This window comes from Apodemus sylvaticus, chromosome 5 (genome assembly GCF_947179515.1).
Source record: "Apodemus sylvaticus chromosome 5, mApoSyl1.1, whole genome shotgun sequence".
Lineage (NCBI taxonomy): Eukaryota > Metazoa > Chordata > Mammalia > Rodentia > Muridae > Apodemus > Apodemus sylvaticus.
Genome location: NC_067476.1, coordinates 150,228,410 through 150,251,868, shown reverse-complemented (window position 1 = coordinate 150,251,868; position 23,459 = coordinate 150,228,410). Strand labels below are relative to the sequence as shown.

Genomic DNA, 23,459 nt, shown 5'->3' with positions numbered 1-23,459 from the left:
CCCCCCCCGGCCCGCCCCCAGGTCCTAATAACTTTTCTCTTCCACGACCTCTGCTGGGTGGCAGGCTAGTGGAGATCTTGAACCTTTATTAAAAGTTGGTTGCAAAAAATTTATCCCTACAATGTTCATAGCAGCTTTGTTTGTAATAGCCAGAAACTGGAAACACCCTAGATGTCCCTCAACTGAAGTATGGGTAAAAAAATGTGTTACATTTACACAATGAAATACTACTCAGCTATGAAAAACAAAGGCATAATGAAAACTGCAGGCAAATGGATGGGACTAGAAAAGATCCTCCTGGGTGAGGTAACCCAGACCCAGAAAGACACACATGGTGTGTACTCACTTAGAAGTGGATATCAGGCATCAAGTACAGGATAGCAGTGTCATAATCTACAGACCCAAATAAACTAAGTAATAGTGCAGAGGCTGGACCTACGATCCCCCTCTCCCCTTTGTAACAGATGTGCAGCATGTCTTCATATGAGGTCCATAAAATTGAAAAGCCGATTGTCTCAGACTCTATTTCTTGTCTTGGAGTCCCTTCCTCTGGCTGTGCTGCCTTGTCTGGCTTCAGTGGGAGAGAACCCCTAGTCCTGCTGTGACTTGATGAGCCAGGGAGGGAGGGTTGGTACCCACGCTGGGTCTTCCCTTCCTCTGAGGAGACATGGAGGAGGTAGTGGGGAAGGAGTGTGTCAGGGTCACACTGGAAGGAGAGAAGGAAGGGACAGGGTGCAATGTGAATGAACAGATAAATAAAATTACAGCCTAAAATTATGGGAAAACAAAACAAAAGCAAAGCTATTTTCTGAGTGCTCAGGGAGGCGACCAGTTTGGGATCTGAACCTTGTCCCTGAAGGGAGAGTGTACAACATTTGTAAAGGATGGGAACACAAATCGAGGGAGGAACTAGGGGGAGCTGCAGTGTTATCGGATTGTGTTTTGACATCATGGGATAAGCAAGGGAGTACCCATTGGAGACTGGGCTGTATCCAGGGCACCTGGCTTCAAGGTCCTTAACTCATTCTCCTAGACAGTAGGTCTAGAGCTCAGAGTGATATAGGCACGAAGGAGTGGGTCAGCTGCATGTAGTTCATTAGGGCATAACAGGCAATGGTTATATATTTTTACAACGTATTCACCTTGGTTTAGATAACAGTAATTTCTACATTCCTTATCGGTTAACAGACAATAATTAAGAAAACATTTGGAGAAGTGAGATAGGTGTTCGTTCCTAAGCCTGGGAACACGATCTTGTTTGGCCCTGCCAGCAACATGGAGATGTTGTCCTTGAGATGGCTGGACTCAAACAACTGTCCCCTTACAAGTCGTCCTTGAGATGTCTGGATTCCAGCAACTGTTTACAACAGATGATGTTTAGCTGTAGGAAGTCCCTAGCTTCCCTAGGGGCTGGGACCTTGAATTTAGTTTCTCCCTTTGAATTGAGTCTGAAAATGAAATGGTAGCACTTAAAACAAGTTTCTTTTGCTTGTTCCCAACAAAAGCAACAAACTATCTAGAATGGCAAACTCAAGTGCATCTGTGCAGCAAAAGAAGCAGCAGGGTAGACAGAGAAGGAACCCTCAGAGTGGGAGGAAACACGTGAAAATACAGACCCTGCGGAGGAGCCATGGTTAGAGTATAAAGAATGATGTCATAAGTCCTATTAAGATGTGCAGAGGCGGGCTGGAGAGGGGTGGTGCTCAGCGGTGCAGAGCACTGGTTCTCTCCCAGGGTATCCTTGTTCAATTCTCAGCTCCCATATGGTGGCTCACAATTATATGCAACTCCAGTCCCAGGAGATCGAACGCCCTTTTTTGGTCTCTAGAGTCACCAGGCATGCACTGACATACATATAGGCAAAAACACCGAGACACAGAAAATAAACAAGTAAGATGTAAAAGCTATTCAGAGGAAGCTGGATTTGGCGGCACACACCTGTCATCCCAGTATTTAGGAGGCTGAGACGGGTGGTCTGTGAGTTTGAGGTCACCCTGGGCTACATTAGCAAGACCTTGTCTAAAACAAACAAGCAAGCAAACAACCCCAAACAGTAAAATGTATTTAGAGCTAAAGAAAGTATTTACCATATGCATGATATTATAAATATTGACAGAATTAGAGACAAAATTAGACTATATTTGTTGCACTTCCAGAGGACCTGAGTTCAGGTCAGGTGACTCCCAGTTGACTTTAACTCCTACTCCAGGGGATCAGACGCCCTCTTCTGGCCTCCGTAAGCAGTGCATGCATGTGGGGCACATACACACATGTAAGTTCCAGATTCCCTGAACCCAAGTTACAGGTAGTTGTCAGTTGCATTGTGGGTGCTGGGAACCAAACCCAGATCCTCAGCAAGAGCAACGTGATGGTTTGAACGAGAATGTACTGTCACAGGCCACGCAGGAGGAGCAACAAATGGCTTCAGAACTCATGGAAGGCAGCCCACTGGTTGATGCAACCAGGATGAGTGTGCCTCGGAGAGGCACAGCCCCAGGACTACACGCGTGAGGACTTCATGCTGCTGTGGAGTTCTGCTCTGCTTCTTGCTGTCACATCCCTCTTCATCTAAGACTGGTATGAAAAGCCTCAGGGGCTTCTGGCCCCTCACTGGTCAGCATCGCTGACGCTCACAGTCATAAATGCCTGATCTCTTTCAGGCACTGTTGCCGGGGCAGATTAATGGTTCAATCACCACCCTAGGATAGAACTTAGAGATGTCGATTGTCAGCTAAGGCCACCATCCTTAGAAAGCATTTGGAAGAATAAACTGTTAGTGAAGTTAGGTTAAGATGTTTTTGCTGGTGGCTCTGATGTAGAAAATCTTAGCAATTTGAAGCTCAGAAAGGCACACTTTTATTAGTTAAGCTATGGACTTTTTTTTTTAAGTCAGGAACAAGAACAATGACACCACTGGCTGACCTGACTCTTGCTGGAGCTGAGCTGGTGATCAAGGTGATGGATTTCCTGGGCCCATTTTGCCCTCAGCTTCCTGGTATGATTTAATAAATGATGAGGAGATGTGTATTCTGAGGATGTAAGGTAGAAATGGCTGATTGTTTTGTGAATAAAAGTTTAGATTTGTGGTTCTTTTAGGATTTTTATAAGATTACTATTGAAGATAAAAAATAAGATAGTCTATCCTTTTCTTTGTAACTGCAAATTGCTGTCTGCTAGAAAGAAAAAACTGGTTGAGAAAAACTATTTTGCTTGCTCACACTTTGTTAATCTATAACAAGTTGCTTAGTTATGAATGAATAATGGGTTCTTGGGAATAATTTGTTTTCTTTACCTGTATGATGTAATGTTTGTTCATGTGAAGGTTTGGGGGAAAACATACTGTTTTCTCATCGTCATTCACTAGAAAAAAATAGATGTAATCTCATTGTAATTCTATACTGCTTGAAAGGTTTTGCTGGGATATATAAACTGTGGGAGAAAAAAGTAAAGTCGTGGGAGCCTGCTTGTTGAAGTTTTGCTCTATCTACCAAACATACAGAAAAGTCTGCCGAGTGATCAGTCGCCAACTCCACACTTGGCATCTCCTCATGTGCCCTGTGGTGACGAAGCTGCCTTCCACAATGTCCTGAATAAGCCCATTTATTTGAACACTTGCTTCCCAGTTGTCGTCGGTATTGCGTGGGGATGTTTTGGGGTGGCGTGACCTTGCTGGAGGAAGAATGTCCCTGCTCAGAACGGCAGATGTTCTGAGTTTATAGCCTCATCCTACTTCTGGTTGGCCCTCTCTAGTTAACTTATAGTTAGATCACAGCTAAGATGCGATTGTTCAGTTTCGTGGTCCTCCCAGCATGCCTGCTGCTTGCTTCCCTGCCCTCCTGCCCTGGGTTCTTACTCCTCTGGAACAATAAGCCAAAAATAAAGTAATTTTTCTGTAAGTTGCCTTTGGTCATGGCGTTTTATCACAGAAAAAGAAAAACAGTAACAGTAAATAAAAAAAAAATAAAGATGATAAATGCTCTTAATCCCTGAGCTGTTGGTCCAGCCCCTAAATCTTACATTTATAAGGCACATACTGACTTCTTCTTCTTCTTCTTCTTCTTCTTCTTCTTCTTCTTCTTCTTCTTCTTCTTCTTCTTCTTCTTCTTCTTCTTCTTCTTCTTCTTCTTCTTCTTCTTCTCCTTCTCCTCCTCCTCCTCCTCCTCCTCCTCCTCCTCCTCCTCCTCCTCCTCCTCCTCCTTCTGTGTTTTTTTTTTTTTTTTGATTTTTTTTTTTTCCGAGACAGGGTTTCTCTGTATATCCCTAACTGTCCTGGAACTCACTCTGTAGACCAGGCTGGCCTCAAACTTAGAAATCCACCTGCCTCTGCCTCCCAGAGTGCTGGGATTACAGGCGTGCGCCACCACTGCCTGGCTCATACTGATTTCTAATCTCTCCTGGATGAGTCATTTTTTCCCCACTGGCATAAAACCCGTAAGAGATATTAGGGTGATGCCCTCAATGGAGAAATCAACAGAAAGGAGACGGGACTTTACAAAGGCATCCCACGTTGCTTCAGAGAACCAGGTTTACAGACCTTTCTCTCTCACACCCACATCACCCAGGCTTCTGCATGTGTTGGGGGAAGGGAGACTGGTGGGTGCATCTTGTTCTGGCTCGAACTATTCTGCCTCCGGCAAGAAGAAAAGCAGGAACCAGACACGAGGTCCTGAACGTACCCACCTTAAGATCTGAGATAGATCTGATCCACTTCAAAGTTGCATGATCAAGGTCTAAATGAACGGCATTTATTCCTGTCATTACTTACTCTGTGGGCAGAGGTTCCACTGTCCTGGAACTGAGGAGAGAGCGCCACCAGCCAAGTGGTTATCAGCACCTCTGGCTGAGAGGTAGGTAGGGAGGAAGGCCCTGGATTGTGACTGAGTCTGTAGAGACTATGATTTGGGGCTTGCTTACCAGTTGTTCTAATGCAAGACTCTTTAATACCAAGCTGTGGTGACTCCCAACCATAAAATTATTTTTGTTGCAACTTCATAACTGTGATTTTGCTACTGTTATGAATCATAATGTAAATATGATTGTCTGATGGTCTTAGGCCACCTTGCGATGGGGTCATTAGACCTGCGAAGGGGTTGAGATCTGCAGACTAAGAACACATGGCTCAAAAGTTTTCTTTGCCATATGGTGGTGGCGCAAGCCTTTAATCTGAGCGCTCGGAGGCAGAGGCATGTGGATCTCTGTGAGTTCAAGAGGCATCCTGGTCTAAAGAATGAGTTCCAGAACAGCCAGGGCTACACAGAGAAACCCTGTCTCAAACCACTTACCCCCTACCCCACCACAAAAAAAAGGAAGAAAAAAGTTTTCCTGTTCAAATTATGCTAGCACGGTCTCTACTTGGAATAAATTACTGCTTTCATAATTTAAATAAAGAAACCCAGACAAAAAGCCAGGCAGGGGTGGCGCACGCCTGTAATCCCAGCACTCCGGAGGCAGAGGCAGGCGGATTTCTGAGTTCGAGGCCAGCCTGGTCTACAGAGAGAGTTCCAGGACAGTCAGGGTTATACAGAGAAACTCTGTCTCAAAAAAAGAAAAAAAAGTTGACTCTTTAAAGATGTCAAGGTCATAAGAGATGAGAGTGTCTCTGGCTGTCCTGAGAAGATGGATTACTGAAGATAGATGACATCTTACTCTATTTTATCAATGTCCAACCCAGCGAAGTTGGTAAATATGTCATGTCCATGTAAGAGGATAAACTTTGGTAAAATACACTCACTGAAGTATTTAGAAATGAAGGCAACAAATCAAATCAAGTCTCTGTCTTTCTCTGTGACACTTCCAGACATACATAAAATTGTGCCTCGCTCTCTTTATTTCCAAGTCAGGGTCTCACTATGTAGCCCTGGCTGGCCTGGAACTCGATTTGTAGATCAGACCAGTTGCAAACTCACAGAGGTCTGCCTACGTCTGCTTCCTGTGTGCTGGCCACCAAGCCGAGCACGGAGCTGGCTCTTTTAATTTATTGTTTGAGATTTATTTATTTATTAAAGATTACTTAATTTATTTTATGTATGTGAGTACACTGTAGCTGTCTTCAGACACACCAAAAAAGAGCATCAGATCCCATTACAGATGGTTGTGAGCCACCGTGTGGTTGCTGGGAATTGAACTCAGGACCTCTGGAAGGGCAGTCAGTGCCCTTAGCCGCTGAGCCATCTCTCCAGCCTGAGATTTATTTATTTTTATTTTCATGCATGTGAGTGGTCAGCCTGCATGTCTGTACCATGTGCATGCAATGCCTGTGGCGGCCAGAAGTGGGAGCAAGGCCCCCTGGAACTGGAGATTCCAGTGGTTGTGAGCTGCCATGTGAGTGCTGGGAATCCAACCTGAGTCTTCCGGAAGAGCAGCCAGGGTTCTCACCCACTGAGCCAGTTCTCTCTGGGCCTTGCTGATAACCTCCTCCAGGCCCTCTCCATCCCCTTCCATCCTCTGTTAGTCTGGTCCTCCCTCTAAAGAGATATTTCATCTATCCCTACACTGCCTTCTCTTGTCCCCCCCACCACAGACATACACACACACACACACACACACACACACACACAGGAGAGAGTATATAGTTTAATCTATAGTCTGTGTATCAGAGATGATATTTAGTCTTACTGTCCCCCATTACTCTCTTGTGTTCCCCTCCCTTCCCGTTAGATCTTTCCTGCCCGTTCATCAACTCTTTCCACTTTTATGCCATTTATAAACTATATATGTATATATCATATTATCATATTTATTATATACTATATTATAATATGTATTAAATTTAATAACAGTATTATACTTACATAACACATTTTAAATATATATGTAATTTATAACTAATAATGTATAATTTATATATTTTTAAATTATAATCTATATATGAATTTATAACCATAGTTTATAAATTTGTATCCATACATACATATTTTATATAATATATATATACATTTTAAAAAGATTTGGTCATTTATTATATGTAAGTACACTGTAGCTGTCTTCAGACGCTCCAGAAGAGGGAGTCCAATTTCGTTACAGAGGTTGTGAGTCACCATGTGGTTGTTGGGATTTGAACTCAAGACCTTCGGAAGACCGGTCAGTGCTCTTAACCGCTGAGCCATCTCTCCAGCCCTAAATATACACATTTAGCTAGAGATCCCATATACAAGGCAAAGCTTAATATTCCTGAATTGGCTTTCTTTACAATGGCCTCCAGCTCTATCCCTTTTCCTTCAAGTGACAGACTTTCATTCTTTTGGCTGAATAGAATTGTGCTGTGTCTCTGCATCACATTTGCTGCGTCCGTCCGTTTGCTGGGCGAACCTAGGTTCTCCCACGCCTTGCAGAGGTAAACACAGATACTGCCGTCTCTCTGCAGTAGGCTGGCCTGGATTGTTTTCAGGTGTGTTCCCAGGAGTGATGCGCCTGGCTCATACAGTACTTCTGATGTAGTTGCCGAGGAACTCCTCCCTGACCCCCACAGTGGCTGGACTACTTTGCTCTCCCACCAGCACTGGCTTAGGACCTCTCTGTTCCCACATCTCCAGCATTTATCATTGGTGATAGCCATTCTGAGTGGGGTGAACAACCTTAATTTGCATTTCTGAGGTGAGATGCCATGTTTGTCAGTCTCCGTGGCAGACTGGATTGAGTTTTGGGTCACCCAGGAGCTACAACTCTGAGCCTATCTTCGAGGGGATCTCCACAGAGGCATCACAGAGGAGGGAAGAATTACTCTGAGTATGAGTGGTCCCAGGCCATGGGATGGGGACCTGCACTGAATAAAAAGGAGAGAGGAGAAAGGGAGTGGCCACCGGCACTTACCTGCTTTCTGACTGCAGATACCATGTAGCCAACTACATCCTACTCCTGTAACCATAGCTACAGCAGCACACCACCCCTACAGGGTGGGCTGTACCTGCCCCCCCTACTCTGAAGCAAATAAGCCCATCTTTTCTTGGGTTGTTTCTGTCTGGCAGAATGTGGAACATTTCATCAACTATTTATAGATCATGTGTATTTTGAGAAATTTCCACTCAATTCATTCAACTGTTTCTTAATTGTGATGTTTTAGGAGTCATTCCGTCGCCAGATGCTTGGTTGGCAGAAACTTTCCTCCCATTCTGCAGGTTCCCTCTTCGACCTAATGATTCCCCCCTCATAAGCTGTGCAGAGGTTCTTAATTTCATTCGTCAGTTCTTGAAATTATTTCCTGTGACACCAGAGTCATTTAGAGGACGCTCTTGTCTGTGCCTGCACTGGCTCTGCCTGTGCCTGCCTGTGCCTGCCCTGTCTGTGCTTGTAGCTGCCTTGACTGTGCTGGTACCTGCCTGTGCTTGCATCTGCTTGTGACTGCACCTGTCCTGCCAGTACCTGCCTATGGTTGCACCTGCTGTGCCTGCACCTGTCTACCTGCACCTGCTGTGACTGCATTGTCTTGCCTGTGCCTGCACCTGTTTCTGCACCTGCACCTTCCTGTGCCTGCATCTTGAAGTAATATTCCTTTATTATTCTCTTGAGCTTTCAGAGTTTCAGATCTTTTTGTTAACTTTTTCTTGTCTGATTTTAAAGTTAGAATATGAAATCATGCTCTTCACTATGCTGCTGCTGTCCTGCGTTTTACTTTGTTCTAATTTCCTCTCTTCCTCTCAGCCACACCCTTCCTTCTCTGCGCTTCCCTTCCTCCTTCACTTCTTCCTCTCAAATACTCTCCTCTTCTGTTGTCATGGTGCACTAACCATTTCCCCACTCTCCTTAAGATTTTGTCCTCCCTCTCATGATCCCCTAACTAGTTTCAACACACACACACACACACACACACACACACACACACACACACGAGATAAACCACACAGAATAGATCTTTCTCGTTTATTTCGCCTAACGTGATGACTCACGATTGTGCCCTTTTTCCTGTGAACGCCATGGTTCATTTTTATAGCTGAGTAAGATCTCACACTGCATATACACTGCCTCTTCTTTATTTCTTTATCTGATCACATGTTGTAGGACTTCATGGCTGTAGCTTCCCTGATATTTCTACAATACACGCTCCCCCATCAAACTTCCTGTCCCTCCGACTCTTACAGACTTTCCAAACTCTCATCCAGCCTTAGATGCAGGAGCTGTGTTGTAGATGTATCCATTGGGACTGATGTCCAGAGCTCTGCATTTTGATAAGTTGTAGTTTCCGATGATGTTCTCAGTTCGTTGCAAAGAAAAGTTTCCCTGATAAGAGGTGAGAACTACATTTAAACAAAGAGAAACATCTGGAGTGTAGTTAGGGATTATCTGGGTTTAGTAAAGTTCTAAAGTTGTAGAACTTCTCCTCTAAGATCTGTAAATTCGTGAGCACTGGGTATCAGTTAGGTTTCCAGTGCCAGGGATGATTTCCCTTTTGTTAGGTTGGTTTTATGTCCAATTGGAGATCTGTTGGCAATCACCAGGGTATATGTCCTACTCTGGCATCCTTAGAGCTGTTGTGCCATGCTGGTCATTGTGGTTCATAGTTGTCAAAACTGGATAGAATTATGGATGCTTTGAAAGCTTGCACGGAGCCATCTGGTGCCTGAAAGCTAGTCTTCAGTGAGGGGTACTTCTGTTTCTTGTTGATTGCAATTAGTGTAGCACTGTGCATGGATACCCAGGCTTCCATGATACCTTGATGCAGTTAGTATCTATCCTTCTACTACACAGCCAAGGGTGGTATCTATGGTAATTCTATTTTAATTTCTGAGGAACACTCCTAGAGTGATTTCCAAAGCAGCTACAAAAGATCACATCCCCACCAGCAGTGTGTAACTTTCCTCTTTGCATTTGGTGTTGCTTCTTTTCTTTTTTCTTTCGAAAAGAGTTTTTGGTCTCTCTGCATTTGTGCATGCGTGCGTACAAGTGCCAGCATTGTACGCATGATGCTTGTACCTGTGTGTGCATGTGCGTACAAGTGCCAGCATTGTACGCGTGATGTTTGTACCTGTGTGTGCACTTGGGCACAGAGGCTGGAGGCTGAAGTTCTGTATGTCTATCTTCTTCATTGCTCTCCGTCTTTATGTCTGGAAACAGTCCCTTGACCTGAAGTCCATGGCTTTGGCTAGGCTGGCTGGCCAGTGAGCTTCTAGGATGGGCCTGTCTCCACCCCACTCTAGGTATCAGCCCAGATGTCCACCAACAGCTGGACAGACAATGAAAATGTGGTACACGATGGAATTTTATCAGCCACAAAAATATGAAATTAAAGCAATTTCAGGTAATCCTCTAGAGAACGCACACAGCCATTAATTGAATTAATTGAATTGTTGCTGGTTTTGGTGGCACATGCATTTAATCCCAGCATACGAGAGTCCTAGTCAGATGGATTCCTGAGTTGAAGGCCACCTGAATTTTGTTTGGGCAACAATATTGTTGAGATCTCATGGTGCAGTTCCCCTGTCTACTCTAGAGAGTGAGTTCCAGGCCAGCCAGAGCTATGTAGTGGATCCTGTTGGTTGTTTTGTTTTGTTTTGTTTTGTTTTGTTTTGTTTTGTTTTGTGTTTTTGTTTCTTTTGAATCCAAGTTGCAGAAATTGCTAGAGGAAAATCCAGGGATGTCTCTTTGATGTGTAGGCATAGGCATAAACTTTCTGATTGGAACTCCAACAGCACAGAAAATCGCCCAGTGTTTGTAAATGGAATGTCACAAAATGGAAAGGCTTCTGAAAGTCAAAGAAAACTACTAGCAAGGTGAATAGAATGAGAGAATGAGCTAATATATAGAATATATGAATAACTATAAGATTAAATAGCAAAAATTCCTTGGCCATCAATAAATAGGACAATGAGCCAACCAGGTAATTCTCTAGATGACAAACATAAACAGCCAATAAGTATTTTAAACTGTTCAATGTCCTTGTTAGGGAAATGTAAAATAAAACTGCTTTGAGTGTTCATCTCACCAGGGTCAGAAAGGCTCAGATAAAGAAACAAAGGAAGACTGGAGCTGGGGAGGAAGTGGGAAAGAGGAAGACATGGTCTCTGCTGCCGGGATGCAAATCTGTGCAGCTGCTATGGAAATCAATGTGGTTATTTCTCAAAAGACTAAAAATAGGACTACTGTGTGACTGAGTCATGCCACCCATGCGTTGACCCAAAGGACTGCGGCGTATCCCACCACAGAGATGCCTGAATGTGAACTCCAGCATGAACCTAGCAGGTTGTCTTTATATAGTTATGTGTTTACACACGTGCGTAGCAAGAATAATTAAAGAAAAAGAAGCCATGAGTCTGGGAGTGAGGTGAGGGATCATGGGATGGGTTGGAGTGAGGAAAGAAAAGAGGGATGTAAATGTAATTACAGCACTTGTGTATAACATCTAAAAAGAAATGTAATAAATAGAGAGTATTTTCTAAAGAAAGAAACTTGTTACTTTGTATCCTCACTAAAGATAAGATGGAAAACTAAAAAAGAATCAAAAGAGTGACACATAATTTCAGTTTTATCAAAGCAATTAATATACACTTGTCCATATACAGGATAATAGCATATCACACTCTGGTACAATGGAATCGGTAGATAGATTTGATTTCTCTCTTTTGTGATTTTTTTTTAATATTTAAATTTTCAAAGATTTTATATTTAGATTTTGTAAGTCTCAAGTGACAGTTTGAATTATCCTTTAATCAAGGGAAGGAAGAACGCATGAAAAATATTTTCTTCAGCAGGGGGAAAAGACAAGGCACTTGGTAGCTATCATCTGGCAAAGCTGGAGGTCAGATCTGTCTGCCATTGGAGACTGGCAGGTGGGGTGGTATAGGTAGAAGGTGGGATGTTTAAAACCTATAGGTTCACACCTTTGTTCCTCAACTTATTTATTTGCTCTCTAGCAGCAGCTGGGAAGGCAAAAAGAGCATCTCCAGACCCTTGAGGTTGACGTCATGAAGTCCTCACTGCTCCCGTGTCTGGTGTTCCTCTGCATGCTGCTGCTGCCTGCCCTGGGAGGGAAAAAGAACAAGTATTATCGTAGGTGGCAAGGATGCCTTGTGACTTGGGAGCAAGGGCCGTACTCATTTCTGGACAAGGTAGTGGGTGTCATACCTGCCATTTTGGTTCAGGTTCCGGCTTCCCAGGTCAGCCTCCAAATGGGAAACTTCCCAAAGAGCAACATCCGTACAATTAGCATGAGCAGTGAAGACTGAATATTTTCTGATGCCTCTGATGACCTAGAGCCAATAGACAGAGCCCCCTTCTTCCACACTTGTGGAAGTTCTGTGATTCCTTTCACGAGAACCAAATGGATATTTAGCAATGAAACTTTAAAGTGTAGATACTTTTTTTTTAGAATGTGACAAGGCACCAGAATCCTTAGCTCCCAGGAGAACTGTCCCCTGACCTCCATGCCTGTGTCATGGGGCAGTCAGCAAGGAGACAGTGTAGAGAAAATGTGGTTTAAGCCAGGCATGGTTGAGCAGGGCAGCAATCCCAGTGCTTGGGAGGTGGATGGAAGCAGGATTTCACGGGCGCCTTTGGCTTCCTGTGAATTCATGGATAGCCTAGGATTGTGAGATCCCCTCTTAAGAGAAACAAGAACAAACCCAGAAAGCTCTTTCATGCTCTCCCTGTCTCCCCATGGCAGGGTTTGTGTGAGTCCACCTTGGATTTTCATACCTCGTGTTAAGTCCAGCTATCTTGTATAGATGGACTCATGTACACTGGGGATAGACAGAGTTTGCTAAGGCCTTTGGGAGGCAAGGTAATGAATTCAGTGGAGAATCTGTGAGGTCAGGGTCAATGCGATGACTTCACCGTGTGGAAACACAGAAGAGAGACACCTTGGCAGGGGTATGGGGCTCAGAGTCTAGGAGGAGGCCCCAAGCTCAGAACGGGCTGCACAGGCTCTGAGAGCCTCTCTCCATCTCATTTCCATTTCAGCGGGAGAATTGTTACTCGAGGAGTGCTGGGGACAGCCCAAAGCTAATGATTGCATCAAGAAGTGTTCTAGAACTTTCAAATGTGTATACAGAAATCACACATGCTGCTGGACCTACTGTGGTAACATCTGTGCAGAAAATGGGGTAAGCTGCAGAAATAGAGTTGGGGGTGTTGTCTTCACTGCTCTCATTCTCTGCCTCAGACCAAAGTTGCCCTAATCAGAGGCACACAGACATAGGCCCCCACATAGACACAGGCCCCCACACAGACAGACACACACATAGGCACAGGCCCACACACAGACATAGACACACACACAGACACAAGCCCACACACAGACACGGACACACACACACACACACACAGGCCCCCACACAGATACAGGCCCCCACATAGACATAGGCCCCCACACAGACACAGGCCCCCATACAGATACAGGCCCCACACAGACATAGGCCCCCACACAGATACAGGCCCCTATACAGACATAGGCACACACATAGACACAGGGTCCCACATAGACACAGGCACACACACACAGATACACACAGATACACACACACACACACACACACACACACACACACACACACACACACAGACCCCCCACACAAATACAGGCACACACACAGACACCAACACACACACACAGACACAGACACAGACACAGACACAGGAACACACACAGACACAGGCCTACACACAGACACAGGCCCACACACAGACATAGACTCACACACAGACACAGGCCCCCACACAGACACAGGAACACACACACACAGACACAGACACACACACAGACACAGGAACACACATACAGACACAGGAACACACATACAGACACAGGAACACACACAAACACAGGAACACACAAAGACACAGGCACACACAGACACAGGCGCACACAGACACAGGCACACACACAGACACAGGCCTACACATAGACACAAGCTCCCACACTGACAGGCACTCACACACACACACACAAATACACAGACACAGAAACATACACATCCACACACACTCCTAACAGCTATGTAAAAATATGAACAGACAGACAGACAGACACAGACATATACACATATAGACACATTCCTCCACCCACATCCAGAGACACCCACAAACACACACAGACACTCAGATCTAGATACACAGACCAACACGCAAGCAGGCAGACACATAGACACATATACAGAAACACGTACGCACGTGCATGTGTACATGCACACACACACACTGGAGGACGAGAGAGAGAGAGAGAGAAAGAGAGAGAGAGAGAGAGAGAGAGAGAGAGAGAGAGAGAGAGAGAGAAGAGAGAGATCAAAGTTCCTCACACCAGGAAAGCAATTCACTGGTACATGGCCTCGAATTCACAGAAATCCACTGCCTGAGTGCTGGAATTAAAAGCCTTCCTCTTTTAAATGCCTGTCTCCTAGTTTGTAATCACTGACTCCATAGCTGGACTTTCCTGCAGGCACTGGGATCCCAGTGATCTCTCAGTGAACCCAAACCTCCTCTACCCAGACGTGGGCAGACTCTGGCATACGCCATGGGAGGCGTTAGCCGAGGGAACTGGGCTAGAGCTTGGGTATCTTAGACTCCGTATCTCTGAGAATCTAAACGTTCTCTTTTACAGAGATTTTTTGAAAGAAAGAAATGATCCTGACTTCTCGCCAGACCGGCCTCATGTGAGCTAGTGGATGCTTAAGAGACTTCAGAACAGGGCTGATGGTTACTTTTAGAAATGCTGTGTTGTGTATTGGGGGTAAAAGGCAAACATACTTGAAAAATAAACCACTTACAAACAGACTACTCTCAGTGTCTCCTTCTTATTTCCACTAATATCACTCTGTAATTTCTCCTGAATACCTTGCTTTAAAAATTATTTATTTTTTTGTTTTGTTTTGGATTTGTCTTTTTTGAGACAGGGTTTCTCTGTATAGCCCTGGCTGTCCTGGAACTCACTCTGTAGACCAGGCTGGCCTCAAACTCAGAAATCTGCCTGCCTCTGCCTCCCAGAGTGCTGGGATTACAGGTGTGTGCCACCACTGCCTGGCTATTTATTCTTTTATAATTTCACATTTAATCATGTTATTTGATCAAAGTCCTATTATCATCTCGGATATCCTTTCCTTTCCCACCCTTCTTCTTTCGAAGTCTTTCAACCCTTTGGGTTTTTTTTTTTAATTAATTAAGTTATTTATTACTTTTTAAATCAGATATATTCTTTATTTACATTTCAAATGTTGTCTCCTTTCCTAGTTCCTCCCTCCTCTGAAAATCCCATAAGCCATCTCCCCTTCCCCAATCAACTCTACCCTGCTTCCCTGTCCTGGCATTCCCCTACACTGCTGCATTGAGCCTTCCCAGAACCAGGGGCCTCTCCTCCCTTTGAGGTCCAACAAGGCCATCCTCTGTTGCCTATGAGTCTGGAGCCATGGATAACTCCATTTGTACTCTTTGGTTGATGATTTTGTCTCTGGGAGCTCTGGGAGTACAGGGTGACTCATATTGTTGTTCCTCCCGTGGCGCTGCAAACCCCTTCAGCTCCTTGGGTCCTTTCTCTAGCTTGCCCATTGGGGACCCTGTGCTCAGTTCAATGACTGGCTAGAGTGTCCCCCTCAGTATTTGTCATGCACTAGCAGAGCTTCCCAGGTGACAGCTATATTCAGCTTTGGTCGGCCAGCACTTGTGGGCATTTAAAGAAATACAGGAGAACATGGGTGAACGGGCAGAAGGCCTGAAAGAGGAAACACAAAAACCCCTTAAAGAATTTATATCCCAATTGACACCTCCCCTCCTTCCTCTCTTCCCAGCCCCTCCCTCTCACCTCCCTTCCCCTACCCACCCCTACTCCTTTGGTTCTCAGATGGCAGGCCTCCCATGGATATCAAACAGCCTTGGGTATCAAGTTGCAGAAGGACTATGCACATCTTCTGTTGAGGTTAGCCTAGGCAGCCCAGTTAGGGGAAAGGGATCCGAAGGCAGGCAGTGTAGTCCTGCTTCCCGAGTCTCACATGAAGACCCAGCTGCACCACTGTCTTAGTTTGGGTTTTATTGCTCTGAAGAGACACCATGACTAAGGCAACTCTCTTATAAAGAACATTTAATCAGGGCTGGCTTCCAGGTTCAGAGGTTCAGTCCAGTATCACAAGGGCAGCATCCCGGCAGACATGGTGCTGGAGGAGCTGGAGTTCTACATCTTGATCTAAAGCCGGGAAGAGACTATCTTTTGCAGGCAGCCATTGGAGACTCTGATTCCACATTAGGTGGAGCTTGAGCTCAGAGACCTCAGAGTCCACCCACTATAATGGCAAACTTCATCCATCAAAGTCACACCCACTCCAACAAGGCCACACCTCCTAATAGTGTCATTTCCCATGGACCTAGCATTCGAACACATGAGTCTATGGAGGATAGAGGAGGCCAAACCTATTCAAACCACCACCACCACCAAATGTCACATATGTGCAGAGGGTCTCAGTCTGCCCCATGCTTCTTCTTGTTGTTGTTTTAAGACAGGGTCTTTCTACACAGCCATGGCTGTCCTGGACCTCACTATGTAGACCAGGCTGGCCTTGAACTCACAGCGATCTACCTGTCTCTGCCTCCCAAGTGCTGGGATAAGTGTGCCAGCTCACCATGTTCCTCTCCTTTCTTAATGGTACTTTTTACAATTCCCCATTGTAGGGATTTTGTCACATAATGTGGCTTAGAATTTTTTCTTATAATAAATTCTTTCTCAGATACCATTTCAATGCGAGGAACTGTCAAATGGCCCCTTTTATTTTTTTTAACAAAAAGATTTATTTATTTATTTACTTACAATATATGAGTACACTATAGCTGTCTTCAGATACACACCAGAAGAGTGCATCAGATCCCATTACAGATGGTTGTGGGCCCCCATGTGGCTGCTGGGAATTGAACTCAGGACCTCTGGAAGAGCAGTCAGTGCTCTTAACTGCTGAGCCATCTCTCTAGCCTTCATTTTGTTTTTTAAAGAGCAGTTCTTTCTTCATCATCATCATCATTTTTTTTTTTTTAGGTAAATGGAAGCTTCCACATTACTATTCATCATCAAAGGAAGTCAGGACAGGAACTCATGCAGGGCAGGAACCTGGAGGCAGGAGCTGATACAGAGGCCATGGAGGGGTGCTGCTTACTGGCTTGCTCCTCTTGGCTTGCTCAACCTGTTTTCTTGTAGAATCCAGGACCACCAGCCCAGGGACGGTCCCACCTACAATGGGCTGGGCCCTCCACCATCAACCACTAGTTAAGAAAATGCTTTACAGCCAGATCTTATGGGAGCATTTTTCCAGTTAAGATCTTCCCCTTTCCAGTGACTCTAGTTGTGTCAAGTTGACATAAAACTCATCACAAAGAAAGCATAGCTCATAGGGGCTGGAGAGATAGCTCACCATTAACAGCATGTACTGCTCTTGCAGAGGACCCAAGTTTGGTTACTAAGCACTTCCACCAGGTGGCTCACAACGTCCTATAGTGTACATGAGTAAAGTGAAATGTGGTGGGGGCATAGGAGGAATGGGGAAGAGAGAACTGTTGTCGGGATGTATTGAAAACAAACAAAAGTATCAAAGTGCAGTGGGTAGCTGTACACGCATGCCCACATGACACCCATGGTAAAACTCAGTGGGTCACAAAACAAGTGTCGTGGAAGTGGGAGGTGACTTGATGATAGTTAAGAATATGACAGGGCTGCAGGGAGGGAAGTAGGAGAGGATGCACAGGATGTGGGGGAGGGAATTAGAGGATTCAAGGGGTGGGGGGGGAAGAATGAGACCTGCATATGTCATTACATGTATGACATTGTCAAAGAACAAATTAATATGAAAAAAAATCAACAAATATAAAAAAAATCATCAATAAATGGTCAACCAACTTTGGGATGTGAAGATCAAGTTTGAGTTAGCAGGCTTTGACCAGAGGAGTTCTCTCACCTCCCCATGACGGTTGATCTTAACTGTCAACTCGATTGACAAATGACCAAGAGATTAATTAAGAAAGCAAATCTCTGGGGGTGTTTTTGATGTTATTTCCAGAGACCGTTAGGTCTCGAGGCCTTTGGTTTAATGGGTGCATCCAACCCTTGATTTGGATGATATGTTGGCTTCTCAGAATGGTGCTGGAGGCCCGAGGGCGGCTTATACTGGACGAGGCGGGTCCCAGGGAGTGAAGCATGCACGAACTCAGAGCTATTCTCGCTCTGTCCTTTCTTAGAGTACAGTCGCTGGCTTCCTTGGCACTGTGATGTAAACTGCCTTAACTGTATCCTCCCCACCATGAGCAGCGTCACTGAAACTGCTAGCCAAAATGTCTTCCCTGTCTTAAGTGGTTTCCATCAGGCATCTGGATTGAACATAATAATTCAAGACGTCCGGGAGAGCAATCTTTCACTGCTTACCTGCCTCCAGCATCTATGGTGGTTGACCACGACCTTTCCCCCAGAGCCCCCTTGTTAAAATTCAAACTGAAAGAGAAGCCCCGGAGCCCTGTGATGCTTATGAGGTTAGACCAGAGGCTCTGGTTTGACATAGAAGTTCTCCTCTTTTGCTGTGTCCTTCATTAAATGGCCCAGAAAAAGCTCTGGATGTTGCCTCTAGGTATGACCTGGTTACCCAAATTCTCTTCATATTTGATGCTTTGTCTCAAATGTTCTCTGCTGGAGTGATGAACACATCCCCCAAAGGTCCTTGTGGCTTGGTGCTACTGGAAAGTTCTGGGAACATTTTTCACTAGGTCCCAGGGAGAGGCTCTGAGACTCTATGGCCTTACCCCTGAAAGGGACTGTGGATCACACTCCCTCCACACTTTTCTCTCCCACCTTCCACCCCTCCCTCTCCCTCCTTCCTCCCCTTCCTGGTTCCTGGTGTGTTCTCCTACTATAATGTTCCAGTCTTGTCAAGTGTCACAAACCCACAAAAACACCTCCCAGTCTTGAATTCCAACCAGTGTTTGTGAACATAACCTTTCTAGGTTAGCTGACTTACGTATGCTAACTAATACAGCCACAAAGGACTGGATCTTAAACTCAGCACCAGGATCATTTCGGGGGAGTTTTGATTACCCAGAGTGGGAGGGAATTGGGACACCTTGTGATTCATGTCTGCTCCCTGTAGCATCTGGGCAAGTCACATAGCTACCTGTGCCAAAACATTTTCTGCAGTGTCAACACCAATCACCTGTTCCCCCTCTTTCTGATATGCCTGTGGATCAAAAGAAGAGTCAACAAGAGGGTGGTTTGGGGTTGGTGGGGGACATCCAGTTAATGAAGTCACCGGAGTCTCAGACTCCAACCCAGGCCCCAGCACTGGTATATCTGTGTACCTCAGTGATGAACAAGAGGAGAATTGATGCAGGCGAGTGAAGAAAAACTGAGCAAAGAGAGACCAGAGGAAACACCCTCCCCTAATCACAGGAGGCCCTCTCACTCTCTCCTAGGCCTGATCCTGTTGCCTGGTTTTCCTGGATCGACTATCTTCATTGTAAATGAATCTTAGAAGGAGCGCCCCAAGAGCAGGTAAGAGTGACCAGGGCCAGGGAGAGGAAACCATCTTTGGTGGGGGGGTGGGGGTGCTCCCACCCTCTACTTCGGATTTTTCTTTTAACTCTCTATCAGTAGGATACTTAAAGGTCTTTGTGAATTTAAAGCAAGGGATGTTCTCTTCAGCACCGGGCATGCTGCCCAGGTGCAATTTGCTGGGGGCAGGGCTGGTTCAGTGTGCTGGAGCCTCTTGGAATGGGAGTGGCTGCACAAGACAACAGGACAAACTAGAAACAGATTACCAACCAAGGGGTCGGGAGTGGGGGTGGGAATTGGACCCGAGAGGAGTGCGAGCGTTTCAGTGATTATTAACAGGTTATGTGAAGACGGCAGGTGATGCAACCTTCGCGCTGGTTTATTTCTCAACGGTAGCGATGAAAGATGACAAGCTAGTGGGAGGCAGAATCATGTCTCCTTCGAAGCTGGGCGGGGACCCGGTCTCTGGGTAGACATTGTCGGGGGGAGGGGTGATAGGCATCTCCCACACGCCCTTATCCAGGAGATTCACGCACACATTGCCGCATGCGGCGGAGCAGCAGATGTTATTCGCTTGGCAGTCTTGGTGGGCTTCGCAATGGCGGTTGCACAGATACCATTTGGGCCTCCTGCTACACGCCTTGATCTCGGCGGGACCTTGTGTTATTGAAAAGGGGCGAGATCAGGTAGGTGAGTAGTGCGGCTGCCTCCAGAGAATCCCTCTCGGACTTAAAGTTCCTGCAGTATGCCGAACGCGCACACCGTGCCCGGAGTTTCCAGGCAACTTTTCTTTGGGTTTGGTCCTACTGCTGATCAGTCGCGTTTTATATCTCATGCCCCGTGAAAATCTCACCATCTCCCTATAGCTATTAGTGTCTGGGTCCCCTCTTCTTCCTCCTCTTCCTCTTCCTCATACATGCATCAATGACCAGTCTCCCCGAGTAGACAGGGCTGCGCTGGCGCCATCTCAGTGGAATGTATATTATCTTAGAAACCGGAAATAGTTCTAGGACCCTTTGAACTCCTCAGAATCCTCAGTGTCTGTGAGGCTAACAGATCAGCCTCCAGCCTCTCTGATTCCTCGGCTGTCTTGATGCCCAGTATCCTGTTGTCCTTTTCGCCATTTGCCTTTTACCCTCCCCATCGCCACCCCAGTGGCAACTCCATCCCTACCTCTTTCATGTTCAATGTTTTGATTTCTGCACCGAAGCCCATTTATTTCTACACCCCCCCTTCCCCACCGAGCACCTCTGTGAGTTTAGCCCCTCCCAACTACACATCAATCAAGAACAATCCATCTCGTTTGCCCCTTGGATTTTCAGCCGTGGGGCCCCTTCCATCACCGTTTGTTTCTGAATCTTTGGAACAAAGGGCGGGAATTGCACCTTCACTGTGCTCCTTATCACTATGTCTGGAACCAAAGCTGAGGGGCTGTGATTACCCAGAGTCTGGGCAGAGCAGAGAATGCAGTCGTATCCCTTCTGGGTTTGTTCTCGGTCTCTTCTTGCCTGCTACCCACAAATCCACCTCATCCAATCGCCTACCTTCTTGTCTCCGTCTTCGCTGGATCCCTCCCTGGGCTAGGGACAGTAGCAACAGCACACCAAGGACGAGCAGCAGAGTCCTGGACAACATAGTTGTGACCCAGGCAGTGAGCTTAGATCTAGTCTAGATGGCAGACTGCCCCACGGCAGGACGGGGCCTCTCTGCTGCCTCTGCTGGCCAAATCAGGGCAGAGCAGTAACCGACCTCTTTCTTGCCCCATTCTTGCCCCCTGACCTTTTCTGTGTGGCTTTTCTCATAAATGATATCTCCTTTCTCATAATCAGCCCCCTCTTTGCACTAACATGATTTCTTCATGAAATATATAATTTAGGGCTCAGGAGACGGATTATTGGTAAAGTGTTTGCAGGTAAAAGCTGGCCTGGAGGCAAAGGTCTGTGAGGCAGAACCGGAGTGTTGGTAGAAACAGAAGGCTCTCAAGGTCTTGCCATGCTGTCTGGAGTTGAAGCTGTGAGTCTTAGGGTTGGTGAGAAACTCTGATGTCAACCTTTAGCATCCACATACAAATGCATAAGAGTTCACACATATGTACAGACATGCATGCACTATACACATGAAGAGAAATAAACAATTTATATAAATTTTTTAGTTATGAACTATTTTATGGAACAAAGAAAATGGAATTATAGTTAAGTTTTTACTCTCACCAGTTAAAATAGACTCATTTCTTTAAAAAAAAGATTTACTCTGTGTGTGTGTGTGTGTGTGTGTGAACCATATGTGACACCAGGGCATCAGATCTCCTGGAACTACCATTGTTCATAGTTGGGAACTGCTTGATACAGGTGCTGGAACTGAATCTGGGTCCTCTGCGAGAGCAGAGCACTCGTATCACCACAGAACTCCCTCTCCAGCCTGGATTCCCAGTTCCCTGTTATCCCAGTTTCCCCAGGCACGGCACACAGAGTCACATTTTGGCTCAGTCATTTTGTGATTTCATCCTTCATCTTTCATCGTTTTTATTGAATTCTGTAACCATCTCCCGAGATGCCTTTCCATCACTACCTTCGCTTATGTCACACACACCGTCCAGTATCTGTCCTCATTCGTGCTGTTCTGCAAAATGCTCAAGGCTGGGCAAGGTGGGGCTGTGGGCAGCAGAGGAGGAAGGCTGAGCTGAGAAGCACGAGGGAGATGGTGACTGTCTGCACACCCACATCCATCTGCAGCATTGTAAAGACTCTAAAATCCTGTTCCTGTCTTTTAAAAATGTCTTTTCTTTATCCTCTGACACTGCATACCCGTGCATAGTGTATATGGATCCTATGCATTCTCAACATTCTCCATCCCCTGCCTCTGAATTCTCAGTCTCCGGTATGTCCACCTTCGCGCCCCCACCCCCATCTCTCCGTACCAGAGAACCCACCTATCTCCGGCTTGGCTCCACCTCTTAAAGGTTGTTTTGCTCTTACTATTGCTACTCTGAGGACTGTGACTCCAGCACTGGAACCATTGGGGAGCAGACAACAAACCACAACAGGTACCATTTTCCTCCTCCTCAGTTTCCCCTCAGTGTGTTCCCACACTGTCGTTACTCAGGCTTCCAAACCCTGGCCTCTGTCTTTGTACTGGTTTGTCCTCCTCTGCCAAGAGTGTGGAGTCTTAGCACAGACTGTGCAGAGTACTGGTGTTGACACACATGCATCTGTAATCCTGCAGGTCAAGTTTGAGAGGGCAGCCATTACTGCAGTAAACTCCTGAGCCTGACAGCCACGGGCTATGTTGTGTCCAGGAGGCAATGTCTCACAGCGTCCTCTCCACCCTCCAGAGCTTACACTGCCTTCTCATCTACGGTGTGGAGCTGGGGGTGTTGATGCAGATGCCCATTTGGGGCTAAGCACACAACAGTCATCTCTTCTCAACCCCTTGACCAGCTATGAGTCTCTGCTGTTGTGTGTGTTTGTGGTGTGTGTGTGTATGTGTGAGAGAGAGGGGAGGGAAGAAGGGGGGCAGAAGAGGATATTGGGTACCCTTCCCTGTCACTCTCTTCCTCATCCTCTTGAGACAGAGTCTGTCACTAAACTTGGAGATTGCCATTTTTCATCCTGGCTCTGTGACCAAAACCTAATGATGCTTTTTCTCATCTGCCTATACCAGTGGCAGATGTTATATGTGTCACTGCTAGGATTTTTTTTTTTAAACGTGAGTGCTGGAATCTGAACAGTCCATGCTTGCCTGGCAAACCCTGTTATCCACTGCACCACCTCTCCAGCTCTCAGCGTGTTTCTCTCAGGTATTTGGTGAACAAATTTCTCCACCCACCAAGCAACGATTCTATGGCAAGGTTCTGACTGTAGGGTTGATCAGCTTAGCTTTTATAAACATCTTCCTTGTCCAGTTTCTTCACCTCTGTAAAACCTGGAGGGCGTTTGTGTTGGGTTCTCCTTGGACCATCAAAGGAGAGCCAGGGCTGAGCAGGATGCGAGGTCAAAGATCATGACACAAAGCTGGACAGACGTCTGTGGTT

The 23,459-nt window shown here is 45.8% G+C and overlaps 2 protein-coding genes across 3 annotated transcripts; one reads left to right on the top strand and one right to left on the bottom strand.

Annotated features, from left to right (window-relative positions):
- Positions 1-11,101: 11,101 nt before the first annotated feature.
- Positions 11,102-14,695, top strand: Wfdc11 (WAP four-disulfide core domain 11). Of its 2 annotated transcripts, none has more exons than XM_052181572.1 (4): positions 11,102-11,172; positions 11,847-11,979; positions 12,889-13,031; positions 14,525-14,695. In XM_052181572.1, the coding sequence occupies exons 2-4, from the start codon at positions 11,895-11,897 to the stop codon at positions 14,546-14,548; spliced, it is 252 nt and encodes an 83-aa protein (XP_052037532.1). In that variant the 5' UTR covers positions 11,102-11,172; positions 11,847-11,894; the 3' UTR covers positions 14,549-14,695. The 2 variants fall into 2 exon arrangements, with proteins under 2 accessions (XP_052037532.1, XP_052037531.1); XM_052181571.1 differs by having other exon boundaries at positions 11,112-11,172; positions 11,844-11,979.
- Positions 14,696-19,801: 5,106 nt separating this feature from the next.
- Wfdc10a (WAP four-disulfide core domain 10A) lies at positions 19,802-21,107 on the bottom strand. The gene is made up of 2 exons (XM_052181570.1): positions 20,974-21,107; positions 19,802-20,086 (listed from the first exon to the last, which is right to left on the bottom strand). Exons 1-2 carry the CDS (start codon positions 21,062-21,064, stop codon positions 19,809-19,811), a joined length of 369 nt encoding a protein of 122 aa, XP_052037530.1. The 5' UTR covers positions 21,065-21,107; the 3' UTR covers positions 19,802-19,808.
- Between the last annotated feature and the right edge of the window lie 2,352 nt (positions 21,108-23,459).